General features: G+C 33.4%; 3 protein-coding genes and 1 long non-coding RNA gene across 8 annotated transcripts; 1 reads left to right on the top strand and 3 right to left on the bottom strand.

Moving 5' to 3' along the window:
• Positions 1-8: 8 nt before the first annotated feature.
• On the bottom strand, positions 9-6189 carry LOC112744117 (SKP1-like protein 21). 4 transcript variants are annotated; one of them, XM_025793623.2, is made up of 10 exons: positions 5807-6189; positions 4704-5067; positions 4330-4554; positions 4028-4219; positions 3835-3945; positions 3597-3675; positions 2798-2901; positions 2528-2688; positions 1080-1213; positions 9-405 (listed from the first exon to the last, which is right to left on the bottom strand). In XM_025793623.2, the coding sequence occupies exons 2-9, from the start codon at positions 4737-4739 to the stop codon at positions 1087-1089; spliced, it is 1035 nt and encodes a 344-aa protein (XP_025649408.1). In that variant the 5' UTR covers positions 4740-5067; positions 5807-6189; the 3' UTR covers positions 9-405; positions 1080-1086. The 4 variants fall into 4 exon arrangements, with proteins under 4 accessions (XP_025649408.1, XP_072071064.1, XP_072071065.1 ...); XM_072214963.1 differs by having other exon boundaries at positions 5010-5067; positions 5807-6068; XM_072214964.1 differs by having other exon boundaries at positions 4028-4230; positions 5807-6064.
• Positions 6190-6934: 745 nt separating this feature from the next.
• LOC112744116 (origin of replication complex subunit 5) lies at positions 6935-9731 on the bottom strand. The gene is made up of 5 exons (XM_025793619.3): positions 9522-9731; positions 8217-9065; positions 7705-8136; positions 7279-7564; positions 6935-7176 (listed from the first exon to the last, which is right to left on the bottom strand). The coding sequence occupies exons 2-5, from the start codon at positions 9056-9058 to the stop codon at positions 7123-7125; spliced, it is 1614 nt and encodes a 537-aa protein (XP_025649404.1). The 5' UTR covers positions 9059-9065; positions 9522-9731; the 3' UTR covers positions 6935-7122.
• Positions 9732-10337: 606 nt separating this feature from the next.
• LOC112744114 (uncharacterized) lies at positions 10338-13005 on the top strand. 2 transcript variants are annotated; one of them, XM_025793617.3, is made up of 9 exons: positions 10338-10558; positions 10641-10721; positions 11308-11397; positions 11486-11652; positions 11749-11818; positions 12136-12215; positions 12362-12424; positions 12527-12603; positions 12731-13005. In XM_025793617.3, the coding sequence occupies exons 1-9, from the start codon at positions 10481-10483 to the stop codon at positions 12829-12831; spliced, it is 807 nt and encodes a 268-aa protein (XP_025649402.1). In that variant the 5' UTR covers positions 10338-10480; the 3' UTR covers positions 12832-13005. The 2 variants fall into 2 exon arrangements, with proteins under 2 accessions (XP_025649402.1, XP_025649403.1); XM_025793618.3 differs by lacking the exon at positions 11308-11397 and having other exon boundaries at positions 10393-10558.
• A 3530-nt stretch (positions 13006-16535) lies between these two features.
• On the bottom strand, positions 16536-18298 carry LOC112744115 (uncharacterized). The gene is made up of 2 exons (XR_003172636.3): positions 17831-18298; positions 16536-17036 (listed from the first exon to the last, which is right to left on the bottom strand). It is a non-coding gene; the product is annotated as an uncharacterized lncRNA (long non-coding RNA).
• Between the last annotated feature and the right edge of the window lie 4078 nt (positions 18299-22376).

Raw genomic sequence — 22376 nt, 5'->3', positions numbered from 1 at the left:
GAGTCACATTAGGAGTACAAAAATGAATATATGATCACAACCCAATTTTTAACAATTTGTCAACACAGAAATGGACGAGAGTAAGAAACTTCTTTCAAAACTCAAGCAATCAATGCACAAAGATACAACATTATTACATACAAGCCCATCCTACTATTTATTTTCTATTGGCACAAGAGGCAGCCTCCAGCATCAAATTGTGCCTGGGGCCAAGAACCAATAATGAATAAAATTCAACAGTGAATTAGAAAAACAAATAAATAACTGACATGCAGCACTTTCCTAAGGCTTGTCAGCACCTCTCAAAATTGTTCAAGCCACAGGCCATTTGTGCGGGGGCTTGTAAGGATCCATTTTCCACTGATTCCTTCTTGTTTGTGTGACAGTATCTTGAGGTCAAGTCCTCTGCATAGATAAATTTTTAATTAGTGTAGTGAATCAAAAGACATAAGTGGATGAAATGACATTAAATACTATTATTTTTATAGCATGTTATATCAGAAAACAGAAAGCAATAATCATGGGAAAGTGGTGTATTAACTACACACTGAATAAACTAGAGAGTTATTCAGGGAAACAATAAACAAGTCAGTTACCAAATTCATCATGCCAATTCAAAAGGGTAAGGAAAGAAATCTCTCTGGCAATAATGCCCCACATCATGGTTCTAAAAGATGATACACATGTAAAGATGCAATTTTCACTCAGCTTCTCATATATAGCACATGCAACAAGCTTAACATATATTAAATATTAAGCAAGAGAAAACAAGTTATAGCAGCTAAAGAAAGCGAAAATTGGCTCTAGGCAAGGTCATCAATAGCGGATTGCGGCTCATTATGTTTTGTTAAATTTCCGCCACGCAATAGCGCTATTGCGCCGATATAGCGGATATTTGACAACCTTGGCTCTAGCTGACCAAAATGTAGGAGCAAAAGCAAACTAAAATGATTTTAAAAGGACATAAAAAGGAGAAAACATTTTATTTATTTGTTTTTTAAAAATGATTTTAAAAGTTCTACTAACAAGCATATAAAGGGTAAACAACGTCACTAAAACAAACTCAGCGATAAACATACAAGCATTTCATCTTAAAAAACTGTTTCCATTGGATGTAAAAGGCATTGCTTTTCTTTCTTGCCCCAAAGACAACAGTTCCTGCATCCTCTCTGGCCAGTCAGAATTTAATATGCGGGCGAAATCTTCCACTTCCCTGCATCAAAGGGTATTGAGCAAATAAGATTTTGGCATATCAAATCACAAGAGTACATCAATATGAACATCATGCAGACATTTCTTCATATCAAACCCATGCCTTCTTTTATCCAAAGTGGCAGGGAAGGACAACACAGAAGGAGTTTAACAAGAACTTCATGATTATTGCTACTTTGTTAAACTGTGTGTGTGTGAAATAAGCTTGGTCAATTATGGAAACTAAAGTATAGGGCAGCCAGATGAACAAGTATCCCGCGATAACGTAGGATCTAGGAATGGGCTGCATCCAAAGGGCGTAATGTAGGCAGCCTAACCTAATAATTACATCAGTGGCTGATTCCACGGCTTGAACCTGTGACCTTGAGGTCACACGGAGACAACTCAATCGTTGTTCCGAGGCTCCCCTTCTATGGAAACTAAAATATAAAATGGGTAAATTCAATGATCATAATAATATTATTAAATACCCAATGAAAAACAAATTTCAGCCAAAAAACCAATAATTTTACCATAATGTACCTAGACAAATTTTGCAAAGTACCAGAATACAAAAAGTAATATTGTTAGATTAGAACTTTGTTAGTGTGTGTAAGATGAGTTGAGTCAGCTTAATTAGGTTTATGTTAATCTGACAAGCATTAAATAGACTTGTTAGGTAGTTAGTTATGGAGTTACATCTTGTTTCTGAAGTTAATTATTGACATAATCATAACACAAGTTCACAATCATAAGTAATCAATCATCATTTTCACTCTCAAACTTAGAGATTTCTTATTGTTTTTCTTGTCACTTTCCCACCCTTTCATTTTTCTTTTTTGTTCCATTATGTTCTTCAATAGCAGGCATGCACACACAGATTAAAACAAGTTGCATTATTTATTGAAACATTTTAAACATACAAGATCAAGAAAAACCTATTGCTAGATTGCTAGGGATACAAAGATTACTAAAAATTCTCCAACATAGGAACAATACAAAATAAACATTTGTCACTTGCCAATCCCAAACACAATGAAATCAATTTGGATATTGTCACATTGCCCTCTCTCTCATATATACACGAATGTGAGCACGTCATTTCACATGCAACCAGCAATACATGATTCAAGAAATACAATTTGTTGAAAGAAAGAGCTCATCAATCATTCTGATGCTATGTCCTCTCCATATGATAGAATAAAGATAATAGTGCTAGTGATCTGCCACTGCAACTATGCTAAAGATAATGATTGTCATCCACAAAAAGAAAAATACAACTTCAAATTTTAGCATGAAGTGTAAACACTGCACTTAGAATATAGTCTAGCCCCACCTGTCAAGTTTTTCCTGTAATGCAGGATCGATGTCCTCATCTATATCTCCATCATCAAACTCTCTAGGAACAAAAGTGCTGTCTTCTGTATTAGACTGAGAGGCCTCGGAAACTCCATTAGCTCCATCAGTTTGGGGTATGATATTATGACCATTTATCTCCTATTAGAAGTAAAAAGCAATAAACACTTGGAACATATATAGTAAATAACTGAACTTGTTTTTTCAAATTTAACTTGAAGCCAAATTTGATATTAGATATTATGACTACCTTATTGTTCAGTTCAGAAGCTTCCTTCAAAGAAGAGCTCGTCTGTTGCTCTTTTCTTCTTCGGTTTTTCTTTTTATTCTTAGAATTTTTCATCTCCTTTGGATCTGTAACAAAATTTCTCACTAACAGTTAGGCATCTGCATTCCCAAGCAGATGAAACAGGAAAATAAAATAAAATGCTACAGCCTACAGAAGACCACTACTCAAGACTCGAGAGTTTCCGGACATTGTCAAACACAAAAGCTTAAATATAAATCCCACTGAATGAAAATGATTGTATAACTAGGAAATTTAGACGAGAAACAGATATTGTTTAGTTAGTTGGAGCAGTAATTTCAAACCTTCATTGATAAATTTTTAGACAAGCGAGTTTTGTGGAATAAGATTAGACATTTCAATTCTCTTTAAAGTAAAGCACGTGGCCCTTATAGAGGACTTTCCCTCTAAATATGGTGAGTGGCTGACATATTAAAGGCTTTACTTTAACAACCAAAAAAGGATCTCTTTGTCCTCACAATCCTACCTTTTGGTATATTTCTTCTTTTCATTTCAACAAGATCATTGGACCACCTACACTGTCTATACTTGATGCAGACAAACATTAACGAAAGAACTGAGTACTACTAATTTCGAGTTTCACCGTTGTCAAGATGGACAAGAGGTAGTTTCATGTGGTCAACAAATTACATCAAATGGAAATTGCTCAACTAGGACGAAGTAGTACCATTTCATCGATCTAACAACAACAAAAAGCATTAAGTAAAACTCATGTAAAGGGGATCGAAAAATGCTCAGTTACCTGCATCATTTCCATTAATAAAAGACAAAAGGTCATCGACTGACCGATCATCCACATTCTCTTCTTCAACTTCAACATTCTGAAACATGTGTCCGACCAAATCTTGTTAAACATCAACATTTTACAATTCAAGAATCAGGACATTAAAAAAGGTACAAGTAATTAAATAATACTTTACAAATTGGACAGTGTGCTTGCACTGTAATGTGATGAAAAAAATAAGAAACAATATTTACACCTTTAGCCTCTCACGCTCCTTCAGCTCTTTCCTTTTCTTAGCATACAAGCGGTTCAAAAGCCTGATCCTCGGATCAGCAGTTGTGTTTTTCAAGGGCTCCAATTTCTCTTCCTGGATCAAATGGAATGTCTAAAAACATCAAAACTGACATCGAAAAAAGAATTGAAACATGGTTATTGCAAGCACCAGATACCTCCGTAAGATCATCTGGCAAATTAAATATGCCGCGTATTTCCTCAGGGGATTTTCCTTCAATTATTCGAGCAAGTGTACGGCTGGTAAGATCAACCAATGGTTTCAACTGAAGGCTGTCTGCAGCAGATGTCAACTCACATAACTGCTTTGTGTCCATCCGCATGAATTTCTCATCATAAGACTTCCGCTCCTATACAAAAACTAAGCCATCCGTCAAATAAAACCTTTCCATTTAAAGTGCATCTTATATTTGATTATAAGTTTATAACAACATAAAAAAAGTGAAGAAACATAAAGTACCTTGTTTGAGCGACCTGCTACTTGATGAAATCGGCAATAATCAAGTATTAAGCTAAAAATAGTAGGGGTGACTCGTTGAGGAAGACATATTGCACAGTTCTTTGAAGATCCCGTGCCTTTTTGTATTACTTCTTGACAAATAAAAGGGCAAAACATTGCAATTTCCTGTTCCACTTGTTGTATTGCACCATCTGGTGTCTGAAGCCAGATATACGGCTGCATAATCTGAAGCAAGAAGTTGAACACTGGATTTTAAAATCTCTCAATATCTCAGGATAAAAAATTGTAAGAGAAAAAAAAATAAAATCATAATCACAGAACCAGGAGAGGATCTTAAACTAGAAATTACTTATATCATACAATCAGATACGCACCTCGGGTTTACTAACTGCCATGTCAATTTCTGACATTTTAAACTAGTGTCAAAAGCGGAAACTACTGATATTTGAAGTTTATTCACGGAATCACGGTTCGACCAATATATGCAGAGGTGGAAATTCAAATTCAAATTTCAATTCCAGACAACCAGATAATACATCCACTAATCAAACGAGGTTTGGGATCAGGATTAAGCTTCTCTAGCAGCAGCATCAAATGCATATGGTCCATGAAAGCATTGGCAGTGATACACAATTCCCTATATCACAATATTTCAACAAGCAAGGATAACAGACATAAACCTTGCCAAAGTGTAGAATGGTGAATAATTCAGCAGCACCTCCTAAATTCAGAAAGACCCTGCATAAATAAGATAAGAAGTCAAAATGTGTAATGAATAACAATACATAAATGAAGAGTATGCAAATACATAAAGCAGCAACTAAGACATGCCCTATCCTACTATTACAAAACTAAGTACAAGAATTGATTGATGCCTATTTCCACCCGAAATTTCTTAAGTAACATTTCCAAACAATAAAACTTCAAAAAGAAAATACTTCAAACAAGAGAAAACTATCAACACATTTAACTTACTTTTTTTTTTTTCAAAATGGCAAAAACATTTATAGTTACATTACTGCTGCTCACATCTTACTAAGCATGCTTCCATTTGAACTTGGTATTATCCAAATATCACATTAAGTTAACACATAAAAAATAGAAAAGACAAAAAAAGACAGAGTGGTTTTTACAAATTTCCTGATTCCATATAGAAAAAGAAAATAAAAACAGAAAGAGAACAATTTAAAAGCTACTTGTTAGCTAATTACACACAAGAATTCTGAATTCCCATGATACTAAAAAGCTTCACCATCCGCCAACTTCACAAAACAGTAATGGCAGAGTTTAAAAGGAGCTAAATTTTCATTATTTATATCAGCTACATGATTTTGATTAGCATCAAATTTCTTTAACATCATCATTTCCAACACAACAAACACAATAGCAACATGAATAAGAAGTTGAAGAAAGGGGTTGTTATATGCCAGCACAATAAACGAAACCAAAAGGGGGAAAAAGCACCAGGATTCTTTACCACGAGCTTAGATTGAAGAAACAGCAATGGTATTAAAATGCTAAACACCAATGGTACTTAAAATTGTAAACAATTTGCTCCAATAATTCAATCAATGCGCTGTATTGTGGGCAAATAAGAGAGAGAGAGCGCTTTGAAATGCGGGGAATTGGCGGTTGTCGGCGATGAAGAAAAAAAAAAGACAGAGAACGAAAGAGAGAGAAAGAATGGTGGAGGAGAGAGAAACAAAATATTTTGATATTTGCATTTCCTTCTTCCGCAAAACAACTTTTTTTTTCTTAAAGTAAGAGTGGATTTTCTTTTTGGTGATTTGGTCATATTCTTCTTTTTTGTGACGGAGAAAATTTTCAATTGAGGTTTTTTTTTTTTCAATTAGTATTTTCAGTTTTTCTCTCTCTGGTTTTGGTCTTTAACATTTTCAGGTTCCGTTCTCAGTTGATTTGTTCTTTCTGGGCTAAGGCCTAAAGCAATTTTAATATGGGCTTTCCATAGGCTAATTAGATCCATCTATTTTTTTTATCCCTAAATAATATTAATTAATTATGGTTATGATTACGAATTTACGACTGAAATTGTTGGGGGAAAAAAATTAAAAAGAAAAGGCAATTATACGAGTGAAATTTCGTTGTTACAAAAGGATATGCAGGAAAGTCTAAGCTTCAGCAACTAAATTCTTCTCCATGGAACGTTTCTATTGCGTTGTTATTCACTAGTTTTATTATATACAGTTTGTAATGGAAAATTTTAAAATAATCAAACTTCAAAAGTTAATTATGGTAGGAGATGCTAGGACTTTATAAAACTTTTAGGGGCTTGTTACTTCAGTAAACAAATTCTCATAGTTTTGTCATTAACCATTGATAATTGATTCAGTATGTTCACTATATTTTCCATTGAAATGCACATATTGAATCTAAGAATTTTAGAGTTTTCATGAGTGGCTTTGGCTAAAAATTCCCATTCTGGAAAATTGAAATAGATGGGGCATTCATTTGAAGTACAAGAAATTTCTTAAGAAAATTGGGTCTTAAACACAATTTGTGCCATGCTACAATTCCATATCTGCCAAGAGAAAAATTATTTCAGAATCCATACTGCACTAAAGGTTAGATCTGCGATATATATGCATTTTTGGAAATTCCATGTGCATTAAAATTATTCAATCCATCCAATGTTACAATTCATAGGGATAATTCCGGCAATTTCATGAGGATAACTGCAGATAGCACATAGCAGCATCGTAGGTTGTACAGATTCTATCAGAGAAAAATGGATAACCAGGATTTGTGAAGCAGAAGAACCAAAGTCAAAGATTGCTAGGTTCTTTTATACAAATAACTTGATAAAGGGAACTTGAGGCTCCTTGCAACCTGCTTAAACAACAATGAAAATATTATTCTTCATTTGTTTTCCAAATGTCATATAAATAAACCAAGAATTTTGTGGGAGTGTTACGTGGGAACTGAGGTTACCTTCAAAGCCAAGTCTTCCGATATAGTTGACCGATACCGAACTGAGCCTTCAATTGGACAGCTTCTTCCTTTAAATATAAATTTAGCATTGCAGAGACTGGATAGCTGCAACAGAACATCAGACATCAGCTCGCCGCTTTGTTTGTCCTCATCCGACGAATCTTCTGCGACCGATACAATACACTGAAAGATGGCTAACAACCTCTCCAGTGGGAAACTTCCAGGTCCTTTCATTAGTAACTCCTCTTCTAAACTTTCCTTTCTTTCAGGCACCTTCTCAGAGGGTCTAAACACAAAAAGAACAATAGACTAGAAAGTTAAACATCCACTGCTTGAAAAAAGAGAGAGAACAAAAGCAGAATCATACTATGGCTAGAGAACTAATTTTTGTAAATTACACATCAACCAACAAATCAACATGCTTACTTCCTCTTTCGCTTTCGATTATCAGAACCTCCTTTGGAATCAAAAAGTGAAGCATCAAGAGTAGCTGGATTTCGGGAAGCAAGAAATGCTGAAATAAGAAGATACTTTGCACTAGTAGACATGTGAAAGTCTAGCTTGGCAATTTCTTCACGTCGCTCCAGTTTCTTTTGATTCACCTTCAGATTTGCCTCTTTGGAGTTCTCAACTTCAGCTGAAGGGTGAGATGAAACCTTAAATATCTCATTCAGAGAGGATGTGATGTGAGGATTGATATGACTAAATAACTTTCTCTTCATGTCTTTGTCTTTGTCTCCATTAGGAAAGACTCTTTTATCGCTTAAAGGTTCACAATATTTTTCATATAGTGGTTTGAAGGCAGTGGACAATTCATCAACCTGCCTAGTAACCCTAAAGAAAGACCTTAAAGCCATACTGCATGAAAAATAAACAAAAATTCACTATGAGATTATGTAAATCTGAGAATGGAAAGTAATAGTAATAAGATGTCTTACTCCAAGAATGAAGAATACAGCTTCGAGTCTGCTTGGTTTCTCGACAATATTTTGCGAATATCAGCATCTGTGTAATCAGGAAAGTATACAGGGATAGGCTCCACATAACCCATGTTAGAGGAGTAAAAGGTATCTGGAGAAGTATTGCTGATAAATATTAGACCCACCTCAGGAAGCTTTAGCAGATCATAGACATTAAACAGAAAGGGTAATAAAGTAGAGCTCTTATCCCACTCTCTAACAAGCTGAAAATTGTCAAATACCAAGTAGATCATGTTTCCAATCCCCCCTTGTGCCATTGTCTTGCCTGATATCAACTTCTCCGACTTCTCCTTCAGATTGTTTATGGCATCGGTCAATGCTTCCCTAAGAAAATTAATAAAATCCGATGGTCTCTCACAGCGCTTTGCGTTTGAATAGCCATTGGCAGCACTTTTTCTATGGAGATGCAACTGATTTAGAATAGATTCAAACAAGATACGCTGATTATAACACGTCCTGCAGCTAGAATAAACAAGAGGCCTATTGAGATGCCGGAATAATTGAAGAATGATACTGGTTTTTCCAGTGGAAGCACCACCATACACAAACAAAGGAAGCATTGGAGTGTTCAATGGCCCCAAAAGACTTACAATCTCGAGAATCTGGCTATTTCTACCGGGGAAATTAGAAAACAATTCATCTAGGCTAATAGGGTCTCCTCCAACTAAAAGGTCATTGATTGTTAGAGGTTCAAGGCTATTTACTTTTGCAGAAGATGCATTATTAGAAGTCGACGCAGAAGATGAAGCTAAAGACCTTGTAGTTCTTCTGGGAATTTGTGCAGCTTCCTCTGAATTCATGTTTCCTCTGATAAAATCAACAATGGAATCATCAATTTGGAATCAAAATTTTGAAAAAACAAATTGTAACGGATTCCACGCACTCTTAGGATTGGTAGTCAATAAACAATAATCCATTGTGCTGGAGTTCACATACACAGAACCTGAAAGAACTTAACACTAACTCTAATGGATATATTAATCAGATTTATGAAAGCATCATCATTATCATACAGTAAAATTGAACTTGAGTGATATCAAAGCTTCAGTTCAATAAATGGCTTTCAAAATTCACAAACTACAACGCAAAATTGATTAATTTTCGTTGGTTTGAAAGTAAAAAGATGTCATAGAATATTCTAAAGACAAATATGAACATACTGAAATTGATAACAAACCAAATCCAATTAGATTAAGAAAGTGAGGAAAAACCCTAAATTAAACCTAAAAGAAGAGAAAAGGATTGTGGAGTGAAGGTCTTTACCGAGAAAACAGAGAACAGAGATGCGAGCAGATCCAATTGGGTGCGCGTGGCAAGCACGACTCAGTGAAGGCGCTTGGACGTGTCGCTTTTTCCACGCAGTTGTTTGGTGCAATGTGACAGTGAAGAATGAAGAGTGAAGAGAGCAAAATCAAATGGCAAATACAATATTACAATACAACACACTGCAGGGAAAGGAATGGAAATGGCGCCAAAATCAAACAACGTTGTCCCGGGAAGGGCCACTTTTCTCTCCATTTTTTTGGGCTTATGATTGTCTATTTGGGCCTCCATCAGAATTCAGTATGGGCCAGTTGATTTGGGTCTTCTAGTCCATGACCAAAAAATTGTAGATATAGTTTTTTCTTTTAAAAAATAAATTGTACCAGGGCAACATCCGATTGAATATTCCTTTTTCTAGAAAAAAAAATAACAATAACAATAGTTACTCAATATTTAATTGAATCTATTTACAAACTTTATAAGTTAAAGTTCTTAATCGAGAATTTAATTAAACTATAGATACCTAAAATTAATTATTTATGTTTAATTCGATGAAAATTTTGAGTGATACAAATTAAATTATATAAGCAATTGCTTAATAGAAATTAGAAAGTAAATTATCCTCTTTTATATATAATTATATAATAAATTTATCATATATTTTTATGGCATAAAATCATGGCACTTCTAATCAATTCCATTTGATAGTTAAGGTTGATACAAAGATAAGTTTTGAAATATGCATTAAATATAAAAAAGTTATTACAAGCTTTAAATGAACACATAAATAAATTTATTATATAATAATATACAACAAAAAAAATAAATAAAAATAATTAGCAAACACGTGGCTACATCAGGGACGTAAGGAACGGAGCGTTGAATTGTGAGTTGTGAAGAGTGAGGAAGGAGCATAATAACGATGCAGTGAAAATATCAATTATCAAGTGCAGAGTGAAATGGGGGAGCTTTATGCTTTGGACTTCGATGGAATCCTCTGTGATAGCTGCGGTGAGAGCTCTCTCTCTGCTCTCAAGGTACTGTACCCTCTCTCCTTTCTCTCTTACTTGTTTTTTCATTTCAAGTTTTCACTTTTTCATTAATTAGGATACCTTTCAGGCTGCGAAAGTGAGATGGCCTTCTTTGTTTCATGGCGTGGATTCGGCCACTCAGGATTGGATTGTTGACCAGATGCATTCAGTAATTAATCTCATATTCACTACTTACTTCTTATGCATTTTTTTAATCAATTAGTTAATTATTATGTTTATGCCTTTGTTTTTTGCTAAATTGCTTTATAATTTAGATGTTATGTGTTTTGGTTCTGAATAACTGTTAACTGCTTATCAACTTATACGATTTGGAAATAACAACAGAGGCCTCAAATTATAGAAAGGGAATCAGAGACAAAATTATTTTGCTTTCAAATAAATTTCCTTGTTTTAGAAGAGTACCATTATGAGGTGCAATGCATGTGTCAAGCTCACTTCTTTGAGGAAGTAATTGATTTTTCCTCTAAGATTTCAGTAGGACTTTGATTATAAAATTGTTCCAAAACTAAGCTAATTAAACAACACACTGTTTCTCGCTAACTTTGTTGCCTTTTTTATTGATAATCAAGTTTTATTCCCTCAAAATATGAACATTTTCCGGTTTTAATTGCATATGATGTTGTGAATATTTTACTCAAAAATATTGAGCTTTCAAAAACATTGCTTTGAATATGGCGAATAAATAGACCAATTTTCATTCTGAAGATGAACTTCCATAGTTGTCTGTGTTATAGGTCCGACCGGTCGTAGAAACTGGATATGAAAATGTTTTACTTGTGAGATTGTTGTTAGAGACCAGAATACCTTCCATCAGGAAGTCTTCAGTGAGTACAATGTCTTATCTCTGATCTTTAGCATTTATCCGTGGAATTTGCATCTGCTTTTGACTGATGCCTACGTTTTTTTTGCAAGGTTGCAGAGGGGCTCACGGTTGAGGGTATATTGGAAAATTGGTCCAAGTTGAAGCCTGTTATCATGGAAGAGTGGAGTGAGAATAGAGAAACTTTGATAGATCTTTTTGGAAAGGTTAGAGATGAATGGTTGGAGCAGGATTTCGCTACTTGGATCGGTGCAAATAGGTAACCAAATTAAACCTTCTGAGCTGTGATTAGTTTAGCATATTTATATCACATGAAGGAGATCTACTACTACTAATTCGTGATGTTTGTCTATAGATTCTATCCTGGTGTTTCTGATGCATTAAAATTTGCAAGCTCGAGAGTGTACATCGTCACCACGAAACAGGTCAGCATCCAACCTTCTTTTTGACCCTAGCTAGGGGATGATAATCCCGTCAACAGACACTTTTGTCTCAGTATTAATGAAAAATACTCCATTCCATAAATTTTTACTTTCGAAAGTCAATGTATCTTGATATAAATTGCAAGTAAATATATAAAATTTTTAATGCACCGAATTTTCAAGGTGATAATTATTTTGGAATGAAAGAGTAAGAGAGAAAGGAAGATAATGTTGTCCTAATACGACTTATGCACCTTTTGCAATTTTACATCATGTCCCCTGTTCATTTTGTATCTTTATCATTTCTTTTGTAATTTTAGAGCCGTTTTGCCGATGCTTTACTCCGAGAGCTTGCTGGGGTGACAATTCCACCTGAAAGAATATATGGTCTAGGAACTGGGTTAGTGTAGTATATATTCGACTAAAATAATGTCCAGTGATGCTTTTAACATTTTTTTCTTTTTATTGTTTTTCTTTTCTTTTCTCTTGCTTTATTTTTTGAAAGGAAATTCACTTTCCTTGCACCATCTTTGGTTTTACCGGTAGGCCTAAGGTGGAAGTGCTGAAGCAGCTTCAAAAGAGATCAGAGCACCAAGGACTCACACTTCAGTAAGATATTGTGCTACTAGAACTAATTATACATCATTCTGGTTATTGTTATTTCTACTGGAATTCTATTATTGCTTACATGAAATTAACTCTTTTAACCAGCTTTGTTGAGGATCGGCTTGCTACCTTAAAAAATGTCATCAAAGAACCTGAGTTAGATCAATGGAATCTGTATTTAGGTAGCTTCCTTTTGTATTTCTTAACCAGTTTATAATTGGAATGGATTCTCTCATGGGAAAATATTACATGACATCGTGATACGTATGGTCGAGCGTGCCTGATAAGTGTAATTGTTTTTGGGATCAGGAAACTGGGGTTACAACACTCAGAAAGAGAGAGAAGAAGCTGCAGCTATCCCCAGAATTCAAGTTCTTGAGCTGTCGGACTTCAGTAAGAAGTTGAAATGATTGTTTGTTGCCTTCATTGAATTTTCACTTTTTCAGGCGTCAGCATTGAACTGAACATTTTGTTACCATCTCATTTATAAAGAAAGTCAGTTTGTTGTGACCACAATCTTTCTATTTAAAATGGCTGCTGTAACTGTATCCTCTAATGTTATATAGAGAAATGTTTTTTCAGTACATAGTAATATAGTATATATACACACACAATAAATTGACAGTTGATTATTGAAACTCAAAACTGGTTTTCATTATGTAAGTGTTATGTTCAATAAGAAAAGATAGATCTACACTCTTGGATGAAGGCAATGTGTTGAGTTTACACATATATAACTGAGTTTGCTTTTATTTGGGTGGCTAAATATATTAAGTTATAACAATGTGGAAATAAATAGAGGAAATATGTGCCTCAAATGAAGCTGCAAGATCAATGTGGAAGATTCCAAAAAATAGGACGCCACTCATAGTCATATGGGAATGACTATTTCGAAAGCAAATATTATTTGTGGTAATACTATGCTGAGAAAAGGTATGAAATACTTCGAGGATTTACTACACATCTTCCGTCTTAGAAGGCAGGTTTGGTCTCCATCAAAGTTATGCAAAATGGTAAAAATATTAATGCATAGATAAAATTATATTTTAATGCATGAAAACTTAAACAAAAAATTCCATTAAGATGAAGTCAACTATATAGATCAAACAATATTATTATATTCAGTTATATATTATGTCTATAATAAATTCATTTATGCTGTAGATGAGCTTAATTAATATGGTAACGGTAGCTCTTTTTACTCAAACATCGATATTACCTTAGGCCTTTCCTTCTAACATGCAAACCAAAAAATGTAATCTTACACTGTTAAAGTGTGTTTAGTTTGGAATTTGTTAAACCAAAGAAGCAATAAAGGGTTTCATTTTTTATCCTCAAAATAATTTATTTTCTTGCATTTTCATGCAGGTTTTACTTCTTAGTATTCTTGAAATTCTTCGAAGATTTTACAAGTAGCTACTCCTAACATTTGCATTTTCATTTTATTTCATGGTGTCTTGGCAACCATACATCTACATCCGCATCTACCTCCAAACTATTATTTTTTATTTACTAACTAAGTTCTATTCAATTAGGCATTATTAGCACATAATAAAACATTAAATCCAAAAGGTTGTAACATATACTGACTTTAAAGTCAAGGCAGTCCGGAGTATCACGCTCCTATCATCATCTCTCTCTTTCCAAAAAGGTGTTTAGAAAACAAATTATTTCGAAACAAATAAAAAAAGCTAGCTATATCGAATTATCGGCTCATTTTTTTTTATATTATAAACAATTTGATGATATGCGTTGATATTTTATCTGAATGTTGTTTTGATTTCAAAAGAATTTTATGCAGTCATATCATTACTACACACTCTCTTATATTTTATACTTGTATTTTAACAGGGAGATGGGAGGCCATTTTGAAAACTTGTAATTTCTGAAGTCCCTGGTTGCAGTGATGAAGATTATTTTGAAGAAGTTTACAATGTGACCATTCTGCGTAGGAGACTGCTCTATTTGTTATGTTAGTCCCAATTTATGATGATTCTCTTAATAAAGTTAATTTATCTATGAATTGCACAACCGTTTTGGAAAATTCAGTTCTTACCTATCAAAAGATTCAAAACCTTGAATACTTTGATAATATCTATCCTTTTTAATTGTTCATCTTCTGATCTTCCTTCTTGTTCATTCCTCAGAATTCATCTGTTGTTTCTATTTATCTATATATTATTGCATACTTATCCAGGAAAAATAAATTAGAAGGAGATTTTAAAAGTACCTGACACATGCCTTCAAATTTCAAATATACAATATGACACATGCTTGTTTCTGAACTTAGTGTTATTCATGTCAGTATTGTGCAAATGGAGATGTGTGGCATCTTTCAGATAGAACTTATGAAACAACTACTCTTCTCAAGAATGCTGGAAGTTTCACGAATCAAATATATCTTTTTCCTCCTTAACCATTGTTTTCTTTTAAGTTTGTCCCTCCTATCATAGTAACATGATAAACACTGGCACAGTTAAGATGACTGTTGTATCCAACTTTGATTCCCGCTTAAGGAAACTATTGAAGGATCTTAATGTTTTGAATCTGTGAGCTTCTGTAGTCCCTTCAATATGTTTTTACTTTTTACTTAACTCATGCATATTTTAGGGATGTATTGAAATCTTTGCATTAATGTTTATGCGAACTTGCTTGTTGAACTTCTCTTAATTTGCTCAAATGTTGCAGTGTCTGTGTACACCTTTCATAATGTCTGATTAATTATAGTTTTTTTTGCTTCAATTTGATAAATTTAATATTCATAACAAATAATTTCGAACAAAGATATCAAACTCTAGAGTTCATTTGAAGTCATGAAGCTTAGATAAAATTGAAGTCATGAAGCTTTGATAAATTTGAAGTTTGGCATGGGAATGAATGATGAATTAGGTGTAAGTAGATTAAGTCTTGTTTTTATTCTATATCTTATGATATAAATCATTGTGATTATTACATAGATATTCTTAATTGCCCGACATATTTAGGGAACCTAAAAACTACTCGAATGTGAAAGGTGAAGAAGAAGCACCATAACAAAAATCATTGTGAATCTGTTTCTAATCAATTGGTCAGTATTTTTTCATTGATTAAACTTGATAAAGGTGGTGTTGGATTAGCTTCACAATCACAAGTGCAACAATTCAAAGAAGCAATTGGTTCAACTAAGTAGGAAGGGTTCCCATCCCCTGCCATAGTCACAAGAATCTTGGACTCATTATTATCAATAACCACATTACTAGGCATTGTGCTTTAACAGGAAGAAGAGATTGGCTGAGACGAAGGAAGCAGCTAAAGTTGAGGTTTGGATCAGTGGTTCCAATTTCAGGATCTGAACAGGCTCCCTCTGATGTTTGAGTGGTTGTCATCCTTTACAAAGATGGGTATGCTAGATGACATTTCTAAGTTCAAATTCCAGGAAATGTTTCTGAACACCACACGTCCTCATATAATATCTATAAATTACTTGGGTAATCCAAATTTGTTTAATTTTATTTTTATACTTCTTGTGCTTGTTATTGAAGTTTGTTGTACTTTATTTTTGACATTGTTGAATGTGGGATTTTGATGGAGTGCATTGAAGAATTTGTCACAAGATATCTTGTAACAAAATAAATTTGTTAAGATAATATCAACTGATTGCATTCCCAACTATCCGGATCAAAAACTGCCCACCGTATTGGTATACAACAAAGGAGCAGTCAAGGAAAATTGTGTTGGCTTGTGTAGTTTTGGACGAAGATGCACTCTTAAAGGAATTTAATTGATTTTATCTTATGATGCCTTTTGTGAAACTTGTTAGTTTAAACTTTAAAAATATTTAAATTTCAGAAACGTGATATTGAATGCATATTTATTTTCTTTCTTCTCTCGTTTCTAATTGGAACTCATATGTATTATTGTATTTTTGTTGTAATTCTTTATTTTTCATAGCATTTTACTTCTGTCACATAACCTTGTCTATGCTATTGTAGTTTGTTATTTGTGTTGTATTTAAAAATTGACAAGATTAATTGCTTGCCAAAACAAAATTAAGACCAATTCTTTCACTGTGGACGAGTTCCTATGTAACCAATTCAATTTATTCAAACATAGATGCGAAATATAATGTATCCAATTTTTATAATTCAACTATTCAACACTTTTTTATGTCATTTGCATAGAATCAACTACAAAATCACTTAGTCCTTGATATATTAGTGTATAATAAGAAACTTCATTCAAATGCTTGTTTATTTTGAATAAAATGCATGAAATTAAGCTAAAACTACTTAAACTACCTAGCTAATCTAACCAAAATGCGAATGCATCAATGAACACTTCTGATCCCCAACAGCAAGGCACATAACAACCACACATTGAGCCACACCTTCAAAGAATGAAGCAAGAGATACTGTTTCTTCTGCTGATTATCAATCTGATCCAAGATAAACGGCAAGTTTTTTGGAAGGTTGCCAACAGCGATATTAGTACCAAGAGCATAAGAGGCAGCAGACTTTATCTCTTCAAAAGGAGATTGGAAGGATTCAATGACAATATTTTCTATATGAGCATGTGCACTAAGATCCTTCCTCCTACCAATCTCTCCCAAACATAGAAGGGCAAGGTGCTGCTTGGCCTTTAAAATGGAAAATGAAAATATGATTAGTACACAGGGAAGTGCTGAAACAATCTGAAAGGGTAAGTCATGAGGATGTATAACGGGAAGTGTTGGATTAATTCATTCCACAATATATTGAAAAGATATCCTGAAGTTATGGTATCTATTAAATTCCAGGGATAGCCTAAAATACTACAAATTTTAAGGACATCCTATCAGACTAGCCACGAAAAAATTTAAATAAATAAAATACCAAAAACAGCAATAAAGATTCAGCAGTCCATCATCCATATTTTAAACAAGATTTAATTGGGGAAGGCTGCAAAAGTAAGGAGACAGGGAAACAGATTATCAGCAAAACATTTGCTATGCAGCCGAAAAACTGGAGAACATACAGAGTTAGAAATAAAGAGCATCCAGTCAATTATCAAAGCCTCATGAAAGATGAAATGCTAGAAAAAATAATTAAGAGTGAATTCAAAATCGAAATCGAAAATATTATTGAGAGAGGATGTAATTAGAATAATTAGCATATAACAATCATTGAAGTAATCAGAACAAGAGGATGTGAATTTAGTTACAGATCTAAAAGTGAGAAGTTAGAACGCAAATTGAGAAACAGATCGAGGAGGCGAAGGCACGTTAATGGATAAGGAGAAGCTACCAGAGCAAAAGCTCCAGGAAGGAGGAGAAGCTCGCAGGAGCAAAAAACGGCGTTTTGAGCGGCGGCAGATTAGACTCTTTCATATTATTTCCATTTCTTAATTGAAAAATTGAAACTTCGAGAAGAAAGAAACTAAATTGAGAGATACCTGAATTGAACTACCGAACTAAAGCAGAGAGCCAGAGTCAGTCCAGACAAGAGAAGAAATGTTGCTTCGACTTCGAGCAGACACGGAAGCAAGACACGGCGAGATCACCCACCAACGACCGCGAGACACGGGAGGAGCAGAGCAGTAGCTACGGAGCACGGTGAGGAGCAGAGAACCAACGACGGTGCACGATGATCAGAGATAGGGACCACAGAGGGAGAGGAATAGAGAACCAGCGACCTGGTAGAAGGAGGCAAGAACCCTAGCAGAGCCAAATGTCTCGTCTCTTTTGAAACTATGATTAAAAAAAAAGGAAAAATGTGTAAAAAGAAAAAATACAGGAATAAATGTTTAATTATAAATTCTTCCAAAAATACAAAAATGGAGTGCTATTTATAAATATTTTTATGATAGTTAATGTTACTCGCACTTAAAAGTAGGAGTAAGGAATTCGTAGCCTTATTTTTTAGGTTCTCTTAGGAGTAGTAAGAGATCTAGTTTATATTTTTTTATTTTGGCCAACCAAGATAGATTTATAACTATTTTTATCATATTAAAATTGTTAACTTCACTAATATTAATGAATCGATCTAGATTATGTCGATATAATAGAGTTGTTAACGTCGTCAAAATTAGTAACTCAAATAACGTTTCGGCGTCCCTGTCTTTTGTTTAATTTATAGAGTTTGCAAACTTGAATTGAATGATTTTTTTTTTAAATATTTGATTGCTATCAAAAGTGAATTTATAGTAAAATATTATATTTGGATACCTTTACTTTGAGGATGAATTTATTAAGGAAGACACCAGAATGAAAAAAGAAGTAAATTTGAGTTGTATACTTATAAAATAAGTTGGTCTTGAGAAATTTCGCACTCAACTTTTAAGTACCGAAAAAAATTTTATTTTTTTTTTCAATGAGCTGATAGATTTTTGAAAAAAAAAATAAATTTCTAAAAAAATTTAGCAGTAAATTTATGGGTCATTGACTTGGTACTTTATTTTTTTTTTAAGGACTATGGGATCATTTATTTTATTACTCTAAGAATAAATTAGATAATAAATTGAAGAGGAATGAACCTACTAATTGACAATAAAAATTTATCAATAATTAATGTTATTAAAAAAATTTAAATTTACACATTTAAAATTCATATTAACTTGTTATTAATTGAATGTCTTTTAAGTGTTGTTTTCCATCCTTTTAAACAAATTAAATTGTATAGTATAAAGTGTTGGCAAGAGTTCTTTTGATGTTGGAGACAATGATGTCTTCACTCTTTTGTGACATTGTTATCCAAATTTCATTTTTTATCAATTTTGTACACTGCGTGACATAGAAAAAGATGTAATCAACACATACGTGTAATACATATCATAATGAAATGTGAGATATAAACCATCGAAATTAAATAAATAAAAAGCAATATTCAATCAGAGCATTATTATGATGGTGAATTCTAAATACTTACATTTATTATTCATACCTAAAAGAAGAAGAAAATTCTTATATAGAAAATGCTTTTTCAAGACATCTATTTGGTTCTTATTGCATAATTAGGTAGGTTTTCTATTATTATTCACTTTTATCATATTATTTCACTTTCATATTTCACCAAATTTTGTATATCACTGGGAATTTTCACCACCCGCCATTTGCTTCCTCTTAATTACACTCGATTATTACTCATTTTATTGATCTTTCATACAAAAAGAACTTTTTCAAAATATAGCATAGATTTTTTAAAAAAATCCTTAATTTTTTAATTTAATTAAAAATACAAAAATAACGTTGCATTGTGGTAGCTTGTTTGATGAAAAATGTGAAAAGTTGGCATTGAACAACGGCAAACATCATACAAGATAGTGAAATAGGAATGAGGCCAAGGAGAATCTTTACTTCTTCTACTTGGTTCATTGTGCATAGCCTCCATGGATCTTTCTCGTTTGCTTAAAGCTTCATCTTTGTCCATCATCATTGCCTTGTCCAAAAATCTATCATAATGATTTCAAATGTTAGACGAAATGATAATGAAAACTTAGGTGCAGTAATGAAATTAATAATTATTTGATATTTTTTAATATTTTTATATGTCAACTTTAAAAATTAGTATCTTTAGAAAAATATATTATTTCATTAATATAGGAATTAGTTAAGATATAATCTGGTAATTTTGTGTCAATGTATAAGTTCTTCATGGTGAACAATATTTAAAATGTTTTTTTATATACTAATATTCAATCAAAGAGATAATCATTATTTTATTTTCAAAAAAAAAAGGTTAAATTAAAATGTAAAATAATATAATATGAAACTCGTAAGACTCCAGATTTTGAAAATAAATAATAAATTATTTATGATTTATTTAATTTATTTGAGAATATATTTTTAGAAATTTTTGTATTAATTGAATATTTTTTTATTATTAATTTAAAACTTTAGTGATTTAAAAACAATGAGAATTTTATATACGCTAATTTAAATAATTAAATTTTAAACTTTATTTTGTAAAAAAATTAATTTAATTATCTCTAATTATTGAATTAGAGTCTTTATTTAAAAAAAATAATAATAAATTATAAATTGATAATTAAATAGTATTATTATTGATATTATTATTTGATTAAATTTAATTTTAAATCATTACTTTATTACCCTAATTTTATTAAAAATATCTATACTAATTTTAGTTTTTTTGTCAATTAAAACCCTAATTCCCAAATTGAAAATCCTAACCCTAACCCTTTTATCCCACCGCCTTACCGCCTCACCACCGCCATTCCACCCCCCATTTCTCCCTCTCAGCTACAACGCGCACACACAAAACAAAAGAAAAAGGGAGAAAACAAATGGAAAAGGAAAAGAGACATGAGAGTCAGCAGAAGAGAGATGGAGATCGAGGGAGTGAGGAAACAGAAGAGACCAGAGAAGAGGCAGGGCCGGCGAGGAATCCGCGTCGCCACCGCACCGCGTCACGCCCTGGAGCCGCCGTCGAACCCCTCATCGCTGCTGAGCCGTCGTTGGAAGCAGGAACGCAAAGAGAGCCGTCGAGATGCGGGGAGAGAGATGGCTCGCGTTGCCTGCGCCGTCGTCAAGGTCTTCAATGTCACCATCGTGCTCCTTGGTCGCCGTTGAACAGAACCACGAAGGGAGAGAGAGACGCGCGAAGGAGACAGGGTTGGGACCAGCCTCGTCGCCGTTAGCGCAGCGGGTCGCCGCTGTTGTTCCGCGGTGTGCGGGCTTTGCGAAGAGAGAAAGACGAACGCGAAGGAGGAGTTTGGTTCGCGCTGCTATGCCTCCACCGCCGCCGTTTCATCACCGTTGCGGTTGGGCTGTCGTTGCCGTCGCCTTGGGTTGGCTGGGAGGAAAGGGTGACTGTGGTGGACGCTGGTGATGTTGCATGTGAGAAGGAGGGTTAGCTCCGCCACCCTTGCTGCTGTCACTACAAGAAAATACTTCTATTGTCACGCTTTAAAAGCGTGGCAAAAAGCTGAAAAAGCGTGGTGATAGCTTTTTGCCACGCTTTTTGAGCTACCGACACGTTTTTGAAAGGTGGCTGTGAAAGGGTGGCAGTATATTGCCACGTTTTTTTATAAATTGTGGCCGAGAAAACGTGGCGATAGAGAGAGATACGGCCACGCTTTTAAAGCGCGTGGCGATAGATAGAAATAAAAGCGTGGCAATAGCAAGAGATACGGTTACGTTTTTAAAGCGTGGCGATAGTCTTATCAAATTAAAAAAAAAAAATCTTTTTTCGACTTTACCTTTGTCACTATACAATATAAATTTTCAGTCCTTTTTTATTACCAAACTAATATGTAATTTTTATTACAAGACAAACTAAATAATAATTACTGACATATAATTTTTTTTATAATTATTTTATACATTAAAAAATTAATATTTAAATACAAAATAAATTTCGACTTCAAATAATAATGCAAATGATTACAAGCTCTATTCAAATCAAACACATAGCCGTGCAAAAAAAAAAAAAAAAAATTTTACAACCTAGTTATATTTATCTTTGCCGTCAAGGTCTTCTTATAGTAGAGTAGGGCCTATGTACTGCTCTCTCTTAACCATAAGTATTTTATTAAAGTGATTACTCACACCAAGATGAATAGAGTTTTATTCATATAAAGATGCAGCCTTAGAGATTGACACCTCTCATGTTAAGGTTTAACTAAAAACCGGTTTATTTCTAAGGAATAATTCAGTTATATAATATAAAGAAAAAAAAAAACAATTGGTTTGGTTTCATTTAAATAATACATGTGAACTTGCATTTTTATGTAAAAATAATTTTAACTATATTCATGTGAGTTTCTACTATTTTTTTATTAGATGTAATTTTATTCGAATATTTAAAATTTTATAGGATGACTCTTAACTCCTTTGTAGTATATATATGAGAATATATGAGATATGAGATTTATATTTCCTAAAATATCATGTGACATTCAAGTAATTACTCAAGTGATTTTATTAAAGTGATTACTCACAGCCATAAAATGGATTTAGCCCTTTACCCCTTCTTCAAGG

The sequence above is a fragment of the Arachis hypogaea genome, chromosome 14 (assembly GCF_003086295.3).
Source record: "Arachis hypogaea cultivar Tifrunner chromosome 14, arahy.Tifrunner.gnm2.J5K5, whole genome shotgun sequence".
In the NCBI taxonomy this organism is placed as follows: domain Eukaryota; kingdom Viridiplantae; phylum Streptophyta; class Magnoliopsida; order Fabales; family Fabaceae; genus Arachis; species Arachis hypogaea.
This window is presented reverse-complemented; position numbering and strand designations above follow the sequence as displayed.

What these genes read in the sequence shown, in the direction of transcription:
- LOC112744117 (XM_025793623.2), bottom strand. Translation starts at nt 4,739, where the DNA reads ATGTCAGAAATTGACATGGCAGTTAGTAAACCCGAG. An exon ending in TGGCAGTTAGTAAACCCGAG is followed by an intron (nt 4,555 to 4,703) that starts GTGCGTATCTGA and finishes TTCTTGCTTCAG; the next exon opens with ATTATGCAGCCGTATATCTG. An exon ending in CTTCTGAACTGAACAATAAG is followed by an intron (nt 2,689 to 2,797) that starts GTAGTCATAATA and finishes TACTTCTAATAG; the next exon opens with GAGATAAATGGTCATAATAT.
- LOC112744116 (XM_025793619.3), bottom strand. Translation starts at nt 9,058, where the DNA reads ATGAATTCAGAGGAAGCTGCACAAATTCCCAGAAGAACTACAAGGTCT. An exon ending in CTGTATTCTTCATTCTTGGA is followed by an intron (nt 8,137 to 8,216) that starts GTAAGACATCTT and finishes TTTTTCATGCAG; the next exon opens with TATGGCTTTAAGGTCTTTCT. An exon ending in CGGAAGACTTGGCTTTGAAG is followed by an intron (nt 7,177 to 7,278) that starts GTAACCTCAGTT and finishes TTGTTTAAGCAG; the next exon opens with GTTGCAAGGAGCCTCAAGTT.
- LOC112744114 (XM_025793617.3), top strand. Translation starts at nt 10,481, where the DNA reads ATGGGGGAGCTTTATGCTTTGGACTTCGATGGAATCCTCTGTGATAGC. An exon ending in ACTTGGATCGGTGCAAATAG is followed by an intron (nt 11,653 to 11,748) that starts GTAACCAAATTA and finishes GTTTGTCTATAG; the next exon opens with ATTCTATCCTGGTGTTTCTG. An exon ending in CACCAAGGACTCACACTTCA is followed by an intron (nt 12,425 to 12,526) that starts GTAAGATATTGT and finishes TCTTTTAACCAG; the next exon opens with CTTTGTTGAGGATCGGCTTG.